At 43.7% G+C, this 17,821-nt stretch overlaps 1 protein-coding gene across 1 annotated transcript in view; it reads left to right on the forward strand.

Annotated features, from left to right (window-relative positions):
- Positions 1–17,821, forward strand: part of SNTB2 (syntrophin beta 2) — a 37,619-nt gene that overhangs the window by 3,547 nt on the left and 16,251 nt on the right. The window contains exons 2-3 of the mRNA XM_077288495.1: positions 7,638–7,839; positions 7,954–8,149. Coding sequence (XP_077144610.1) covers positions 7,638–7,839; positions 7,954–8,149 — 398 coding nt within the window. The remainder of the gene's footprint in view (positions 1–7,637; positions 7,840–7,953; positions 8,150–17,821) is intronic.

Genomic DNA, 17,821 nt, shown 5'->3' on the forward strand with positions numbered 1-17,821 from the left:
CGGCCCAAAACATGACTCCTCCACCTCCTTGCTGACGTTGCAGCCTTGTTAGGACATGGTGGCCATCCACCAGCCATCCACTACTCCATCCATCTGGACCATCCAGGGTTGCTCGACACTCATCAGTAAACAAGACTGTTTGAAAATTAGTCTTCGTTTATGTCTGGGCCCACTGCAACCGTTTCTGCTTGTGAACACTGTTTAGGGGTGGCCGAATAGTAGGTTTATGCCTTTGAAGGATCCTACACCTTGAGATTTGAGGGACTCCAGAGGCACCAGCAGCTTCAAATATCTGTTTGCTGCTTTGTAATGGAAATTTTGGCAGCTGCTCTCTTAATCCAATGAATTTGTCTGGCAGAAACCTTCTTCATTATGCCTTTATCTGCAAGAACTCTGTCTGCGCTCTGTTTCAGTCACAAATCTCTTCACAGTATAATGATCACTTTTAAGTTTTCGTGAAATAGCTAATGTTTTCATGCCTTGTCCAAGGCCTTGCACTATTCAACACTTTTCTGCAGCAGAAAGATCCTTTTTATTTTCCATATTGTTTGAAACCTGTGGCCTGCTTAATAATGTGGAACATCATTTTTAAGTAGTTTTCCTTTAATTTGAATCATCTGGAAAAATAATTATCACATGTGTTTAAGATTGATTTCAGTGATCCATTGAGCCTTGAGACACAATACCACCCACGAGTTTTTTTGAAAAACAAAACAATTAAATCTTTATGACACTTAAATCCAATTTGCATAATAATTTGGAACACAGTGTATATAATCAAAAGGCTGCAAAGCATACTTCAGGAAAATAACTCTTAAAAATGTCTTCAGCAAAGAGAGCTTATGTTTACTGAACAGGTATTAACCCTTAATAAATGCAAAAAAAACATACAGTCCCTCCTTTTTTGATAACCAGCAAAGGTAGAGCAGACAGCTGTGAGCTAATGATATCACGTTGGGAAGGTCCATTGTTATTGGGCCATTCCCAGCCTAAAAATACCATCACCAGCCCACAGCCGCCCCAGAAGTGGCGCATGACACTTCCCCTCAGCTCTTCCTGGGTGCCCTGTAGCAGTGGCATTTTGGGTAATGGTAGTTTGAGTTAATGACAGCTGTGGTTTGTCAAAAATCCCAGCTGCTATCAACCCCTGGGGTTAGTGACAGAGAAGTGTCTATCATACACCCCCATTACTAACCCAGTAACTAAAATGAAAAAAAAAAAAGACAGGAAAAAATAGCGGTCACTTTCCTGCTATCCACAGATGCCGGAGACAACGCGGAACGAAGACTATATCTGACTTGGGTGGAAACATTTTTGGTAATAGGCGAAGACCGGATTGTCTCCTGTCTTTTTATGTTTTTTAGTTTTCCGTTTCTGGACTACTTTCCATTCGTTGGATTACGGCGGACCTGCATAGGATTTTATTTTTTAATAAATTGGTGAACGAGGGATAGTGTGTAGGGGAAGGGGGGTCTTTATTCGAATAAAATGTTTGGTTTTTTTTTCTGTGTTTGTGTGTTATTACCTGGTTAGTAATGGGGGTGTGATGGACACCTCTCGATTGCTAACGCCAGGTCTTGATCACAGCTGTCATCAACCCCAACTACCATTACCCTGGGCAATTGGGAAGAGCTAGGCAAAGTTCCAAAATTGGCACATCAAATGTGATGTGCCAATTCTGGGGTGCCTGCGGGCTTGTATTTTTAGGCTGGAAATGGTCCAACAACCAGTGATCTTCCCAGCCTGATAATATTTGCCAGTAGCTGTCTGCTTTACCTGTACTGGTTATCAAAAATGGGAGGGGACTCCAAGTCGTTTTGTAAAATATTTATTAAATCAGGCTTTTCAGACATCTTTCGCAGCAGCTTTTATTTTATTTTTTTTACTTTTCATATATAACATAGTGGTGGCTTTCAAGCTCAAGAATGGAAAGGTCATTTCTTTTAGGCTACTTTCACACTAGTGTTGTGCACTGCACGTCGCTATGCGTCGTTTTGGAGAAAAAACGCATCCTGCAAAAGTGCTTGCAGGATGCGTTTTTTCTCCATTGACTTGCATTAGCGACGCATTGCCACACGTCGCAACCGTCGTGCGACGGTTGCGTCGGACCGTCGCCACCAAAAAACGTTGCTTGTAACGTTTTTTGGTGCGTCGTTCACGTCTTTTCCGACCGCGCATGCGCGGCCGGAACTCCGCCCCCGCCTCCCCGCACCTTACAATGGGGCAGAGGATGCGTTGAAAAACGGCATCCTCTGCCCCCGTTGTGCGGCGCTTGCACAGTATGCGTCGGTGCGCTGCAACGTCGCATTGCGACGTGCAGTGCACGACGCTAATGTGAAAGTAGCCTTAGCCTCTTCACGGCTGAAAGAAGTGACAAAAGATGAATCATGTGCATATCAAAGTTGTTTGGACATTACCGTATGTTTGCTCTTTCTTTTTGCCGTTTTTATTAGCGATTTTACCGAGGTGTTGTAGGCGGAATCTGTTTGAAAAATACGCCAAAAAAATGCCTAAAAAAACACCTTAGAAATGAATAGGAAAAGTTTTCCAAATCTGTTTGAGGAGCATTTTGGACTGGAATCGCCCTATAACGGAAAAAAAAAAAAATGCCAAAAAACCCTCCCATGTGAACATAGCCAAAAGCTCTCCAAAAACTCCCCTCTCCACTTCCCCAAACCAAAGTTTCCCCAAAAAATCAGATCCCATATGGAACATATGGATTGCATCATATTTTTATGGATACATTGCAGTTATTACCCTATTTGATTGTGTAACATCATAAACTGTTGATGTATAAAATCGGATGTCATATGGACGGCATAGATGAAAATCGTCCTCGATTTCTGGATGAAAGTCTGATGATTTTTTAATAGGCTCATCTGACTCTGGCCAAAGGTGATTCCATTTGGAAAAACTCCTTTTTTTTCAAATCCTAAAAAAAAATAAACCTCTGTGTGAACATAGGCAAAGACATCACGCATCATCTGGCAGTGTTGGAAATTGGACCTTCTAAGATCTGATTTACCAGATGACCTTTGGCGCTCATTGGGAAGTTCTGAGGGTCACCCGATCCGGCAGACTATTCTTCTTATTCCTATGGGCTGCAAATGTGCAGGTTTGTCCCAGAAATCTGGGTGTGTTCGTGTAAAGGACTTTTTTTTTTTTTTTTTTTTAGTAGACGCTCCTCTTTGCCCAGTTCCATGGAGCTGCCAAAAAAACAGAACTTTCTGCAGCCGCGTTAACCCTTCCATGCAGAATTTTGCCTCGCGCTTGCCTACCAGAATTGCCAGATTTGCTGAGTCTGCTCCTGACAATACTAATCGGTCTTAACTCGGCATTAATATTAATACCCCTCCAGCCCCCGCTGATGACTGCTGTCACCTTATAGAGAGCATCATCTGTTTCTGTGTATGCGATTTCACCAAAAAAGTGGGAAGATTACAGCAGTGGTGTCGTTATATTGAGATTACTTCGTTATCTGGGTCCCTCATTGGCGGAACCCATAGGGTAGGCTGCTACGGGGCTCAGATAACCGTAATCCTACACAATTAAAGGAATTATCGCTCCATGAAATGGTTAAAAATAATGGAGGTTTGGCAGTGGGAGCTGCAATATTTTAACGTTTTTATAAAATATTTATTAATGGCCTGCGAGACCTCATAAAGATTTGACACCATCTTTCACCGCGCTGGGATGCGTTAAAATGTATCCACTAAGTCCTATGTTTTACAAAGTACTACCTGCTGTAGGGACTACAACTCCCAACATTATCAGCAGTACAAATCTTTCTCCTATTCTTGCAGTTTGCTACAATGTATCAGTCTGTAGTCTTGTCTTCGTTTTGATCTTATGTATCAAACCTTCAGGATGTGACTTGGGCTGATCTTATGTGGCAAACCTTCGGGATGTGACTTGGGCTGATCTGATCAAGAAATAGAAAGAACAGCGCTCCAACCGGGTGTTATTATCCAAAAAAGAGAGTCTTTATTCCAGCCATGATAAAATAGCAACGTTTCGGTTGGAGCGCTGTTCTTTCTATTTCTTGATATACGTCTTCCCAGGAGGGTTCCCTGGACTTGGAACGAGCGCCCCTAAATAGTGAGTGCTGTTGGTCAACCTGTATATTATTTGGGCTGATCTTATGTGGCAAACCTTCAGGATGTGACTTGGGCTGATCTTGTGTAGCAAACCTTCAGGATGTGACTTGGGCTGATCTTATGTGGCAAACCTTCGGGATGTGACATGGGCTGATCTTGTGTAGCAAACCTTCAGGATGTGACTTGGGCTGATCTTATGTAGCAAACCTTCAGGTGTGACTTGGGCTGATCTTATGTGGCAAACCTTCAGGATGTGACTTGGGCTGTGTGCACACATTGAGTATTTGTAGCAGATTTTTTTGCACCAGAAGTCAGACTGTTGGCAAAAAAACCCCGCTGTGGACAATTTTAGAAATTGCGTTCACTTTTCTGGTACTATAAACAGCAATTTTTATTTATTTATTTATTTTTTAAAGACAGGGCAAAAAATGCAGCATGTGAACAAGTCTTAAAACTTCATGGATCAATTTCCGTTTACATCCAGGAGATGGGGAAAATAAACAACTAAACCTGTTTGCTACAATGTATCCAGTGCAGACCATCTTCTGTAAACAGCATACTGCTACAATGTATCTGTATCTTGTTTATTTCAAAGCCTTGTGTGGATGAGATACAATTGTAGCAAATTGCTAGTCCACGTGGGTGATTTTTCGATTTACGGAACCAGACGAGGACATGGAGCCTGTTCCAGATCTGCAAAGTTCAGCTCCCAACTAAAGCAAAAACTTATTTTGAAAATGTGGTTCGGTGCCATACTCCCAATTCCACAGCTATGAACATAGATTGTTAGGACATGCTGAGAGATGTAGTTCTATAAGCTTTGGAGAGGCGCAGTTTTGAGACCACCGGTGTAAAGAAAAACTACAGACCTCAATGTCCCTCTCCCCCAGATGGAGGCATCTGGTGAGCTGGGAGCGACCGGGTCTCTGGGCACTGGGTGTGCCGTTTATGTAGCCAGCATATGCTCCGCATGTGACCGACTCATAAATGTTACAAGATGGTGATGTTTACTCTGCGCTGTAAAACTGTCGTAGATGGTTAAAGTTTGGGAGTGTTCATGAAAAACACAGCACGAAATAGGATGTAAATTGTAGTACGCATAGATCTGCATTGAAGCTGTATACACAAAACGGTAATTTAAATTTTTATAATTTTTTTTAATATCGGTAAGTTGCACATTTTCTTTTATTGTTTACCGTTTCAGAAACTTGATACATTTATTTAATTTTCCTTTTTGTTACGTTTTGAGAATTCCATTATCATGTGCATGTTTGCCCAGAATGAGAGGTGATTTTCTTAGTAGGCGTCCCAAGTATGTCTGATTGTGAAAAACTTGGCTGTTTTCTTCCAAAATCAGGGACATCGGTCCTCAGGTTGGGTCAGGTTTTGCAGATTTATTTCTTGGAACTGCAATACCACGCATAACCTGCAGTAAGGGGTGGCGCTGTTTCTGGAAGCTTGGATTTATAATCCTAAGTACCAGCTTTCATGATATTGGTAAACTGATGATCCATAGGAGAGTGAATATTCGTCTCTAGAGGAAAGGTAATTTTTCCTCCTCCTTGTAAATTTGATATTGTACAGTATTTTATATGATGCACTTTCATCCGCTCGCTCATAAATGTGGATTATAACAATGTCCTCCTGTTCTCTACATCTGTTGGCCGGTACTTCTAGAAACTACTTATCCCATGACACCTTGCTCCACTGGGGGAAATAAATGTGCAAATTGCCTCTTGAGAGAGGTCAAAATTGACTTTTAGGATTGCTTCTTCCAGTAGGTGTCAGTAGAGTTCGAGTCCTCTTCCCCTTTATGTTACCCTTTAAATGGTGTAACTGGTAGTCTTGCCAAATCCTTAGGGGACAGCAATGGAGTCATGTGAATCCTAAAGCCTCAGGCAAAAGGGAAGGCAAATACCTTTACGTGATTTGTGGTGGAGCCGTTTAGTTTCAGCCAATCAGCTTCTTCATAGAGGTTCTGGTGGGGTATATTAGTTAATTCAAGGGTGTGCATATAGCACTAACTGAACAGCACCAGAAATCATTTCAGGGGTATTGAGTGCAGCCTGCAGTCCTTCTGGAAAGGACAGGTGGGCGGGGCTTCTGGAATAGAGCCCTGTCAGTCATTGGCTTTCCCCCAATCAAGGCTCACATGGTTCTTCCCGTGAAGTTCTGCAAACATGTCCTTTTCAGAAGGACTCTAACCTTTATTCAGGAATTTTTTACAAGTGACAACTGTGTATTAATAGTGATGTAAGTAGTTCTCCCCCCCCCCCCCAAAAAAAAAAAAAAAAGGGGGGGGTGCCCCAGAGTATGTATTACACAGACTTTATTGGAAAAAAAAAAATGGGACAATCACTCTTTCCAGTAACTTTTTTCGGGGGGTACACTGAATGGACCCCCTAAGTAACATCAATTTCTGTTGGTTCAGATGGAGAACAATGACATTTGCTTTATTTTTCTCGTTGCCAAATTTGGTGGAAAAGTCCCAAAAGTAGGAACGCTCGGTACGAGTGGCTTTAGAGTAACATGTCTGATACAAAAAAACTGTTGTGAAACTACAACCTCCAGCATTTTGCAGTCAGGACATGCTGTGATTTGTAGTTCCACAACAGCTGTAGAGCCACAAGTTGGAGACCACTGATAAAAAATGCCACTGCCTCCCTCGTTTCTCAGCTGTGAACCGCATTCTCCTCCTCATTCTGGAGTCAGGTTATGCTGGGATTTGTAGTTTCACAACAGATGGAACTGATAAGCAAACAATGACCCGGGTGACCCACTTTTACCAATATCCAGCCTTTAAGGAGTTTTGGAAAGCTGAGTGGTTCCTTAAATGGGGGTCCATCACCCAACTTTCCATGTAACTGATATTTAGGAAGAATGGCTGTGGAATACAGCGACTTCTTTTGGCTGCACCCGACAGCTCTATCCTTAGGGGCTGCTGGTATTGGAGCGAGACCCTTCTGTGCCCCCTTTCCCCTCTTCTGCGCCTCTCCGTTTATAACACCATGGGATCCCTCTCTCCCTTATATGGAGACTCTCCCTAATCCTCCCCTATTCTGCAGCAAGCCATATAATCTGCAGTGAGATAGCGGCTTCAGACCAGATTAACCCCTGACGTCCCCGAGGAGCGAGGGGGGTGTAAGATGTCTGGCAGCCACCATCAGTCTGGCGTCATTATTTCTTGCCATATTTATTCTGGGGACCCCATTTAAGGGAATATTCTAAAGTTTTTATTAAGCCTTTTTTTTATTAAGCCTCCCCCCTTCGTCGCATTACTCGCATCTTATGCAACTTCCAGGAATAGATTTAACGAAAATTTCATTGTGAAATCCATAACATCAGCAGTAAAAAATATGAAATTCTTGACTCATTAAGTTGCTAAAAATATTCCAATAAGTATAGGAAATTTGAGTGAGCTCAAACGCAACTGTGACCAGGGTTGTCATCCACCTTTTCCAGGATCCTGAATGGCAATGTAATTGCTGTATGCGTGCGCCATATTAACTCTTTAATTCTCCAATCTTCTCTTCTCCACAGTGCGCTTCCTGCAGGACGTGTCCCCCTACATTCGGAAGGCGTCCCTGGTGGGTGATCTTCCCTGGGACAGTTGTGACCTCCGCAGTCCAGCGCACAGCGATGCATCTGGTTCCCCCAAACATGGCCCCAGGGACTGCAAGGTCATTCCCTTAAAAATGTGTTACGCTGCGAGAAATCTGAGCATGTACGACCCCGAGGGACGGTCAGTGACAATGTGTGCGTGGCTCCAGTGTTCCTGTTTGTCTCCGTAGGAGGTACATGTAGCGGTGTGCCTCGCGCCTCTGCTCCGTGCCTCTTATGTCTCCATCTCTTCCAGGCTGGTAGAGCTGCGCTCGCCGGATGGATGCCACTCTCTGGTGCTCCGCTGCAGGGACTCGGCCTCCGCTCTGTCCTGGTCACAGGCTTTGCACAATAACATCACGGCTCTGCTGCCGCAGGTCCTGGCAGAGACCCAGTGCATGCTGGGAGCTGCGACCGATGACCTCAGATATTTAGGCTGGGTGGCTGAGCAGGTACGTATACGGTCCAATATCTTCTCAATACATGATAGCTGAGGAACTGACGGCCGAGACCCCCTCCAATAGTGGTCCATGCTGACCACTGCTTCATTCACATTTATGGGAAAGATAGCGACCATCGCTCCCATACACAGTGAGTGGCACAATGGTCATGCATATGTGCTCCCTCTCTATTCACATGGTGGACTTTGGGGGCCCTGTACTCAGGACTGATAGGGATCCCAGCAATTATATGTTTGTCATATATTCTGTAGATATATTATTAATGGAACAACCCCTTTAAAATGCTCTCGATGAATTCTGCATATTTCCAGTCAGTGTTATATTTTACCATTATGAAGAACTATCTGCTGTCAGTAAATGGGGACAATTTACAGATCTACCACTTCTCACAACTGAGAAGCCCTCACATATACCCCTACATACAGTGTGAGCCCCACATAGCCTTCTGTATACAGTATGAGCCACTACTTAGCCCAATATATTCAGTATGAACCCTCACATAGCCTCCTATATACAGTGTAAGCCCCCACATAGCCTCCTATATAGTGTAAACCCCCCCACATAGCCTACTATATACAGTATGAGCTGCTACATAGCCCAATATATTCAGTATGAACCCTCACATAGCCTCCTATATACAGTATAAGCCCCCACATAGCCTCCTTTATAGAGTAAGCCCCCCACATAGCCTCCCATATACAGTATGAGCTGCTACATAGCACAATATATTCAGTATGAACCCTCACATAGCCTCCTATATACAGTGTAAGCCCTCACATAGCCTCCTACAGTCATGGCCAAAAGTATTGACACCCCTGCAATTCTGTCAGATAATACTTAGTTTCTTCCTGAAAATGATTGCAAACACAAATTCTTCGGTATTATTATTTTCATTTAATTTGTCTTAAATGAAAAAACAAAAAAGAATGAAGCAAAAGCAAAACATTGATCATTTTACACAAAACTCCAAAAATGGGCCAGACAAAAGTATTGGCACCCTCAGCCTAATACTTGGTTGCACAACCTTTAGCCAAAATAACTGCGACCAACCGCTTCCAGTATCCATCAATGAGATTCTAACAATGCTCTGCTGGAATTTTAGACCATTCTTCTTTGGCAAACTGCTCCAGGTCCCTGATATTTGAAGGATGTTTTCTCCAAACTGCCATTTTTAGATCTCTCCACAGGTGTTCTATGGGATTCAGGTCTGGACTCATTGCTGGCCACCTTATAAGTCTCCAGTGCTTTCTCTCAAACCATTTTCTAGTGTTTTTTGAAGTGTGTTTTGGGTCATTGTCCTGCTGGAAGACCCATGACTTCTGAGGGAGACCCAGCTTTTTCACACTGGGCCCTACATTATGCTGCAAAATTTGTTGGTAGTCCTCAGACTTCATAATGCCATGCACACGGTCAAGCAGTCCAGTGCCAGAGGCAGTAAAGCATCCCCAAAACATCAGGGAACCTCCACCATGTTTGACTGTAGGGACCATGTTCTTTTCTTTGAATGCCTCTTTTTTTCTCCTGTAAACTCTGTGTTGATGCCTTTGCCCAAAAAGCTCTACTTTTGTCTCATCTGACCAGAGAACATTCTTCCAAAACGTTTTAGGCTTTTTCAGGTAAGTTTTGGCAAACTCCAGCCTGGCTTTTTTATGTCTCGGGGTAAGAAGTGGGGTCTTCCTGGGTCTCCTACCATACAATCCCTTTTCATTCAGATGCCGACGGATAGTACGGGTTGACACTGTTATACCCTCGGACTGCAGGGCAGCTTGAACTTGTTTGGATGTTAGTCGAGGTTCTTTATCCAACATCCGCACAATCTTGCATTGAAATCTCTTGTCAATTTTTCTTTTCCGTCCACATCTAGGGAGGTTAGCCACAGTGCCATGGGCTTTAAACTTCTTGATGACACTGCGCACAGTAGACACAGGAACATTCAGTTTTTTCGAGATGGACTTGTAGCCTTGAGATTGCTCATGCTTCCTCACAATTTGGTTTCTCAAGTCCTCAGACAGTTCTTTGGTCTTCTTTCTTTTCTCCATGCTCGATGTGGTACACCCAAGGACACAGGACAGAGGTTGAGTCAACTTTAATCCATGTCAACTGGCTGCAAGTGTGATTTAGTTATTGCCAACACCTGTTAGGTGCCACAGGTAAGTTACAGGTGCTGTTAATTATGCAAATTAGAGAAGCATCACATGATTTTTCAAACGGTGCCAATACTTTTGTCCACTTTTTTTTGTTTGGTGTGGAATTGTACCCAATTTTGCTTTAGGACAATTCTTTTTGTGTTTTTTCATTTAAGACAAATTAAATGAAGATAATAATACCAAAGAATTTGTGTTTGCAATCATTTTCAGGAAGAAACTGAGTATTATCTGACAGAATTGCAGGGGTGTCAATACTTTTGGCCATGACTGTATATACAGTATGAGCAGCTACATAGCCCAATATATTCAGTATGAACCCTCACATATCCTCCTATATACAGTGTAAGCCCCACATAACCTCCTATATACAGTGCGAGCCCTCACTTAGCCTCCTATATACATTGTGAGCCCCACATAGCTTCCTATATACAGTGTAAGCACCATAGTCTTCTATATACAGTGTGAGCCCCCACATAGCCTCCTATATACAGTATGAACCCCCACATAGCCTCCTATATATAGTGTAAGCCCCCCACATAGCCTCCTATATACAGTATGAGCTGCTACATAGCCCAATATATTCAGTATGAACCCTCTCATATAGCCTCCTATTTACAGTGTAAGCCCCACATAGCCTCCTATATACAGTGTGAGCCCTCACATAGCCTCTTATATACATTGTGAGCCCCACATAGCTTCCTATATACAGTGTAAGCACCATAGCCTTCTATATACAGTGTAAGCCCCCACATAGCCGCCTAAATACAGTATAAACCCCCACATAGCCTCCTATATACATTGTGAGCCCCCAGATAGCTTCCTATATACAGTGTAAGCCCCCACATAGCCTCCTATATACAGTATGAACCCCCACATAGCCTCCTATATACATTGTGAGCCCCACATAGCTTCCTATATACAGTGTAAGCACCATAGCCTTCTATATACAGTGTGAGCCCCCACATAGCTTCCTATATACAGCGTAAGCACCATAGCCTTCTATATACAGTGTGAGCCCCACATAGCTTCCTATATACAGTGTAAGCCCCCACATAGCCTCCTATATACAGTATGAACCCCCACATAGCCTCCTATATATAGTGTAAGCCCCCCACATAGCCTCATACACAGTACTAGATGGTGCCCCGATTGTAACGCATTGAGTATTCTAGAATATGTATGCGTAGTGTATAGCACAGCCCACGTAGTATATTGCACAGCCACGCAGTACATTGCGCAGCCACGCAGTACATTGCGCAGCCCACGCAGTACATTGCGCAGGCCACGCAGTACATTACGCAGGCCACGCAGTACATTGCGCAGGCCACGCAGTACATTGCGCAGGCCACGCAGTACATTGCGCAGGCCACGCAGTACATTGCGCAGGCCACGCAGTACATTGCGCAGGCCACGCAGTACATTGCGCAGGCCACGCAGTACATTGCGCAGGCCACGCAGTACATTGCGCAGGCCACGCAGTACATTGCGCAGGCACCTTGTATATTGCCCAGTGACGTAGTATACAGCACAGAGCCACATATTATATTGCCCAGTGACGTAGTATATTGCCCAGTGACGTAGTATATTGCCCAGTGACATAGTATACAGCACAGAGCCACGTAGTATATTGCACAGCCCATGTAGTATATTGCCCAGTTACGTAGTATATTACCCAGTTACATTGTATATTGCCCAGTGACGTAGTATATTGCCCAGTGACGTAGTATACAGCACAGAGCCACGTAGTATATTGCCCAGCCACGTAGTATATTGCCCAGCCACGTATGTCACAGGTTAAAAAATAAACATACTCGCCTTCCAATCCGAGGGCCCCTTGTAGTTCTAACATACTCACCATATTTGTAGTTCTGTCGCCTGCGCGGTACAGGCGGCAGCTTCCGGTCCCAGGGTGCAATGACGTCACGGTCACATGACCATGACATCATGGCAGGTCCTTCTCCCACACGATCCTTGCTACCGGAACCTGCCGCTTGCACGGAGCGGTTACCGGAGTGTCGCGAGGATCGGGAAAGGCGGCGGAAGGTGAGTATATAATGATTTTTTATTTTTTTAAATTATTTTTAACATTAGATCCTTTTACTATTGACGCTGCATAGGCAGCGTCAATAGTAAAAACTTGATCACACAGGGTTAATACCGGCGGTAACGGAGTGAGTTACCAGCGGCATAATGCGGTCCGTTACCGCTGGCATTAACCCTATGTGAGCGGTGACTGCGGGGAGTATGGAGCGGGCACTGACTGCAGGGGAGTAGGGAGGGACTAATCGGACTGTGGCCATCGCTGATTGGTCGCGGCATCCATGACAGGCAGCTGGCGAGACCAATCAGCGAATGAATAACCGTGACGGAAGTTGAGGACAGACAGAAAGACGGAAGTGACCCTTAAACAATTATATATTAGATGAGCTGCTACATAGCCCAATATATTCAGTATGAACCCTCACATAGCCTCCTATATAGTGTAAGCCCCCCACATAGCCTCCTATATACAGTATGAGCAGCTACATAGCCCATTATATTCAGTATGAACCCTCACATAGCCTCCTATATACAGTGTAAGCCCCACATAGCCTCCTATATACAGTGTGAGCCCTCACATAGCCTCCTATATACAGTGTGAGCCCTCACATAGCCTCCTATATACATTGTGAACCCCACATAGCTTCCCATTTGCAGTGTAAGCACCATAGCCTTCTATATACAGTGTAAGCCCCCACATAGCCTCCTATATACAGTATGAACCCCCACATAGCCTCCTATATACATTGTGAGCCCCCACATAGCTTCCTATATACAGTGTAAGCCCCCACATAGCCTCCTATATACAGTGTGAGCCCTCACATAGCCTCCAAAATACATTGTGCCCCCACATAGCTTCCTATATACAGTATGAGCCCTCACATAGCCTCCTATATACAGTATGAGCCCCCACATAGCCTCCTACATACAGTATGAGCGAGCACATGGCCTCCTATATACCTCGCTTCTGTTTCCCCAGCGCTCTGCTCCAGTGCACTAACTCTTCGCACAGTAGACGCAATGTCTGGTCACATCTGCTGTCTGTTACTCTCACCGATTGGTGGAAGAAGGAGCCGGCGGCTCTCTCCTCCACCAATGTATTCACCGCTGTCTGCATCCTGAGGATGGGGGTAATATCGGGACGCGGGTGGTAAGCGAGGACATGATGCAGCCCGTGGGCCACTGTATTCAGCCCTTTGGCTGTCTCAATCTGCAGACTGGACTGGACCAGCCAGAGGACCGGATGTGACCCACGGGCCTCACTTTGCCCAGGTCTGGTCTAAACTGCATATACTAATGCAAACTCCTGGCTGTGATAAGTATTGTAGGATTTTAGCTTGTGACTAAAGTGGCTGATAACAGAGACTGGTTGAAACAGAAAAAAATGGAGTAAACCAGTCCCAAACAACATATTTAAGAAACAGATCCAAGATGTATTAAACAAGTACAATAAAATACAAACAATATATATAGAATATATAGAACAAAGGAGACATGACGGTACGTCAGGTTACTTGTGGTTTAACCGGAGTTCATCCCTAAAGGATGCACACAATATATATAACATTGAATCCAGGGAATAATCAAGAGCTCAACAGAGCATCAATAACAAATCACCCTATTCCCAGAAAAATAACCATAAGGCACATAATCAAACTTTTAATTGTGCATGCTTACCCATGAATAGAAGGGAAATCCAACCACACTTCACCTGACTGCCCCGGACGCGCGTTTAGCGGTGAGCTTTTTCAACAGGGGTTGATGTAATGTAACGTCTAATGTGTTTAAATATCCATGACATCGGAAGTATGGCCGGTAAATGGCGCATGCGCACTTGCGGTCCGCGTGCGTCTCCACCGTGGCCATCATAACAGAGCGCCCATAGAGGCGGAAACCCGCCTTGTGACGTCAACTTGTATGGGCGCGCCGCTCATATAGATAGCCACTAGAGGGGACGGGCGCTGGAAACGACAAACGTGCATGCGCTCCACTGGCCACCATTTTGAAGAAGACCAAGAGCGCGGCCATATTTAGAAGGCCAATATTAAGATAAAGAGAACTGCCGTGATCAGCGTACCCCTACAAAAAGTAACCCGCTAAAGTGACATAAAAGTACGCTGAAAAGCAGTAAGTATATAACATAAGTAATTTAGCATCTAAACTATCATAAAACGTTAATCTACACAAATAGATTAATAAATATCCCACAAACACCAGTTAAAGTGCCAATAATGCATAATAAAATCCAGTACGACGAAGGAAGAATCTTCATTGTTATTCTGTGATCCATATAAATAGAGGTGAGTCCATCATGCTTCATACAGCTTCTGAGCTCATGATCAGTAAACAATATTAAAAACTAAAACAGAAAAACACAAAGAGACAATAAATATACAAAATTAAAAATGAGTGGACGACAGGGGGTATTAACAGAGAGAGGATTAAAATTACCCCATATATCACTACCAATTTAGACTAGCAACACAGACGGAGCGAAAAAGATGGAACATATACCAATACAAAAAGGTATACTACAGCAGGACAAGTCATAAAAAAGGAGCGAAACGCAACTTTTCGTTAAGTCCTTTAGGGGCAACGGTATCAAGGGTGACGATCCATTTGCACTCACGTTGTGCCAGGATCTTGACCATATTGCCACCCCTAATACCGCCATGAACCCCATCTATGCCCCTCACCTTTAGGCCACTGGGGTCGGATCCGTGATGTATCCGAAAATGCCTTGGCCATGTTTTGAGACAGGATATATCTGTCACATCCTTGGCCGCCACGATGTCTCGCACGTCCTAACTTTTAGTTCTCTTGACGTGAGACCAATATACACAAGGGAGCAGGGACATGTAGCATAATATACCACAAAAGTGGAATTACATGAAATGAAATCGCGGATCTTAAATTCTCTGCTCCCATCCGATGTTTTAAAGGTCCCACATCTCAAGATGTTAGGACACGCGACACGTCCCACACGGGTAGCAACCTCGTCGTGGGTTATTTGCACCAAAAAAGTTCTTTGTTTTGGCCACATAATGGCTACTCACTAAACTATCCCTTAAGTTCCTTCCCCTCTGTTGTGTCATCAAAGGGATACAGGCCAATGTCTATTCAAAATCTCCCGGATCCGGCCCCAGTGGCAATTGGAGGTGGAAATGAATCTAACCCCAGAATCATTGGGTGATTCAGTTCTTTTAGACTGTAACAACAATTCGTTCCTGCGTGTAGACTTGGCCCTACCATATCCTGCCCTAATGCACCGGCGGCTGTACCCCCTATCCTCAAATCGTCTGGTAAGGATGGGGGGCTGTCTCTCAAAACGGGCTTCTGTAGAGCACACCCGCCTATTCCTCAAAAATTGTCCAACTGGAATGGCTTTGATCACTGAATAATTGTATGCCCGAGATGCGTGTAATATAGAATTTACCGATGTTTCTTTTCTATATAAGTCAGTTTCAATTGCTCCGTCCCAATTTACGTATAAAGTGATATCCAAAAAATCAATCCTGTTACTGTGCCAAGTGTACGTAAATTTCAAATCAAAAGTGTTATTAAGTCCTTGCATGAACCTGGTCAGGCTGGTCTCGTCACCGTTCCAAATGATAAGAACGTCATCAATGTAACGAAACCAGCCAACCACTGGGTCTGCGGCATGTGCCCTGTCACCCTGAAAAATGTGTCTTTCCCAATAACCCAAAAATAAATTTGCATAAGACGGGGCATATGCCGCGCCCACCGCGGTACCCTGTGTCTGTAAATAAAACCTATCCTTAAATACAAAATAATTGTGAGTCAAAATAAACTCTTATTTTGTATTGTTTACCGATAATGTCTTGGCATCACAACTTCCCAAATCCCCTTTGATGACACAACGGAGGGGAAGGAACTTAAGGGATAGTTTAGTGAGTAGCCACAATGTGGCCAAAACAAAGAAATTTTTTGGTGCAAATAACCCACGACGAGGTTGCTACCCGTGTGGGACGTGTCGCGTGTCCTAACATCTTGAGATGTGGGACCTTTAAAACATCGGATGGGAGCAGAGAATTTAAGATCCCCGATTTCATTTCATGTAATTCCACTTTTGTGGTATATTATGCTACATGTCCCTGCTCCCTTGTGCAAATGGATCGTCACCCTTGATACCGTTGCCCCTAAAGGACTTAACGAAAAGTTGCGTTTCGCTCCTTTTTTATGACTTGTCCTGCTGTAGTATACCTTTTTGTATTGGTATATGTTCCATCTTTTTCGCTCCGTCTGCGTTGCTAGTCTAAATTGGTAGTGATATATGGGGTAATTTTTCCCAAATAATCCTCTCTCTGTTAATACCCCCTGTCGTCCACTCATTTTTAATTTTGTGTTTGTGTTTTTCTGTTTTAGTTTTTAATATTGTTTACTGATCATGAGCTCAGAAGCTGTATGAAGCATGATGGACTCACCTCTATTTATATGGATCACAGAATAATAATGAAGATTCTTCCTTCGTCGTACTGGATTTTATTATGCATTATTGGCACTTTAACTGGTGTTTGTGGGATATTTATTAATCTATTTGTGTAGATTAACGTTTTATGATAGTTTAGATGCTAAATTACTTATAATGTTATATACTTACTGCTTTTCAGCGTACTTTTATGTCACTTTAGCGGGTTACTTTTTGTAGGGGTACGCTGATCACGGCAGTTTTCTTTATCTTAATATTGGCCTTCTAAATATGGCCGAGCTCTTGGTCTTCTTCAAAATGGTGGCCAGTGGAGCGCATGCGCGTTTGTCGTTTCCAGCGCCCGTCCCCTCTAGTGGCTATCTATATGAGCGGCGCGCCCAAACAAGTTGACGTCACAAGGAGGGTTTCCGCCTCTATGGGCGCTCTGTTATGACGGCCACGGTGGAGACGCACGCGGACCGCAAGTGCGCATGCGCCATTTACCAGCCATACTTCCGGTGTCATGGATATTTAAACACATTAGACGTTACATTACATCAACCCCTGTTGAAAAAGCTCACCGCTAAACGCGCGTCCGGGGCAGTCAGGTGAAGTGTGGTTGGATTTCCCTTCTATTCATGGGTAAGCATGCACAATTAAAAGTTTGATTATGTGCCTTATGGTTATTTTTCTGGGAATAGGGTGATTTGTTATTGATGCTCTGTTGAGCTCTTGATTATTCCCTGGATTCAATGTTATATATATTGTGTGCATCCTTTAGGGATGAACTCCGGTTAAACCACAAGTAACCTGACGTACCGTCATGTCTCCTTTGTTCTATATATTCTATATATATTGTTTGTATTTTATTGTACTTGTGTAATACATTTTGGATCTGTTTCTTAAATATGTTGTTTGGGACTGGTTTACTCCATTTTTTTCTGTTTCAGCTTTTCTGGAGTTGTCCATTTGAGTGGATGCCCGTGGGGCATCTGGGGAGAGTTCTATACTCTCAGGTATGCTTCAAACTGGTGCTTTTTGATTATA

This window comes from Ranitomeya variabilis, chromosome 2, assembly GCF_051348905.1.
Source record: "Ranitomeya variabilis isolate aRanVar5 chromosome 2, aRanVar5.hap1, whole genome shotgun sequence".
Lineage (NCBI taxonomy): Eukaryota > Metazoa > Chordata > Amphibia > Anura > Dendrobatidae > Ranitomeya > Ranitomeya variabilis.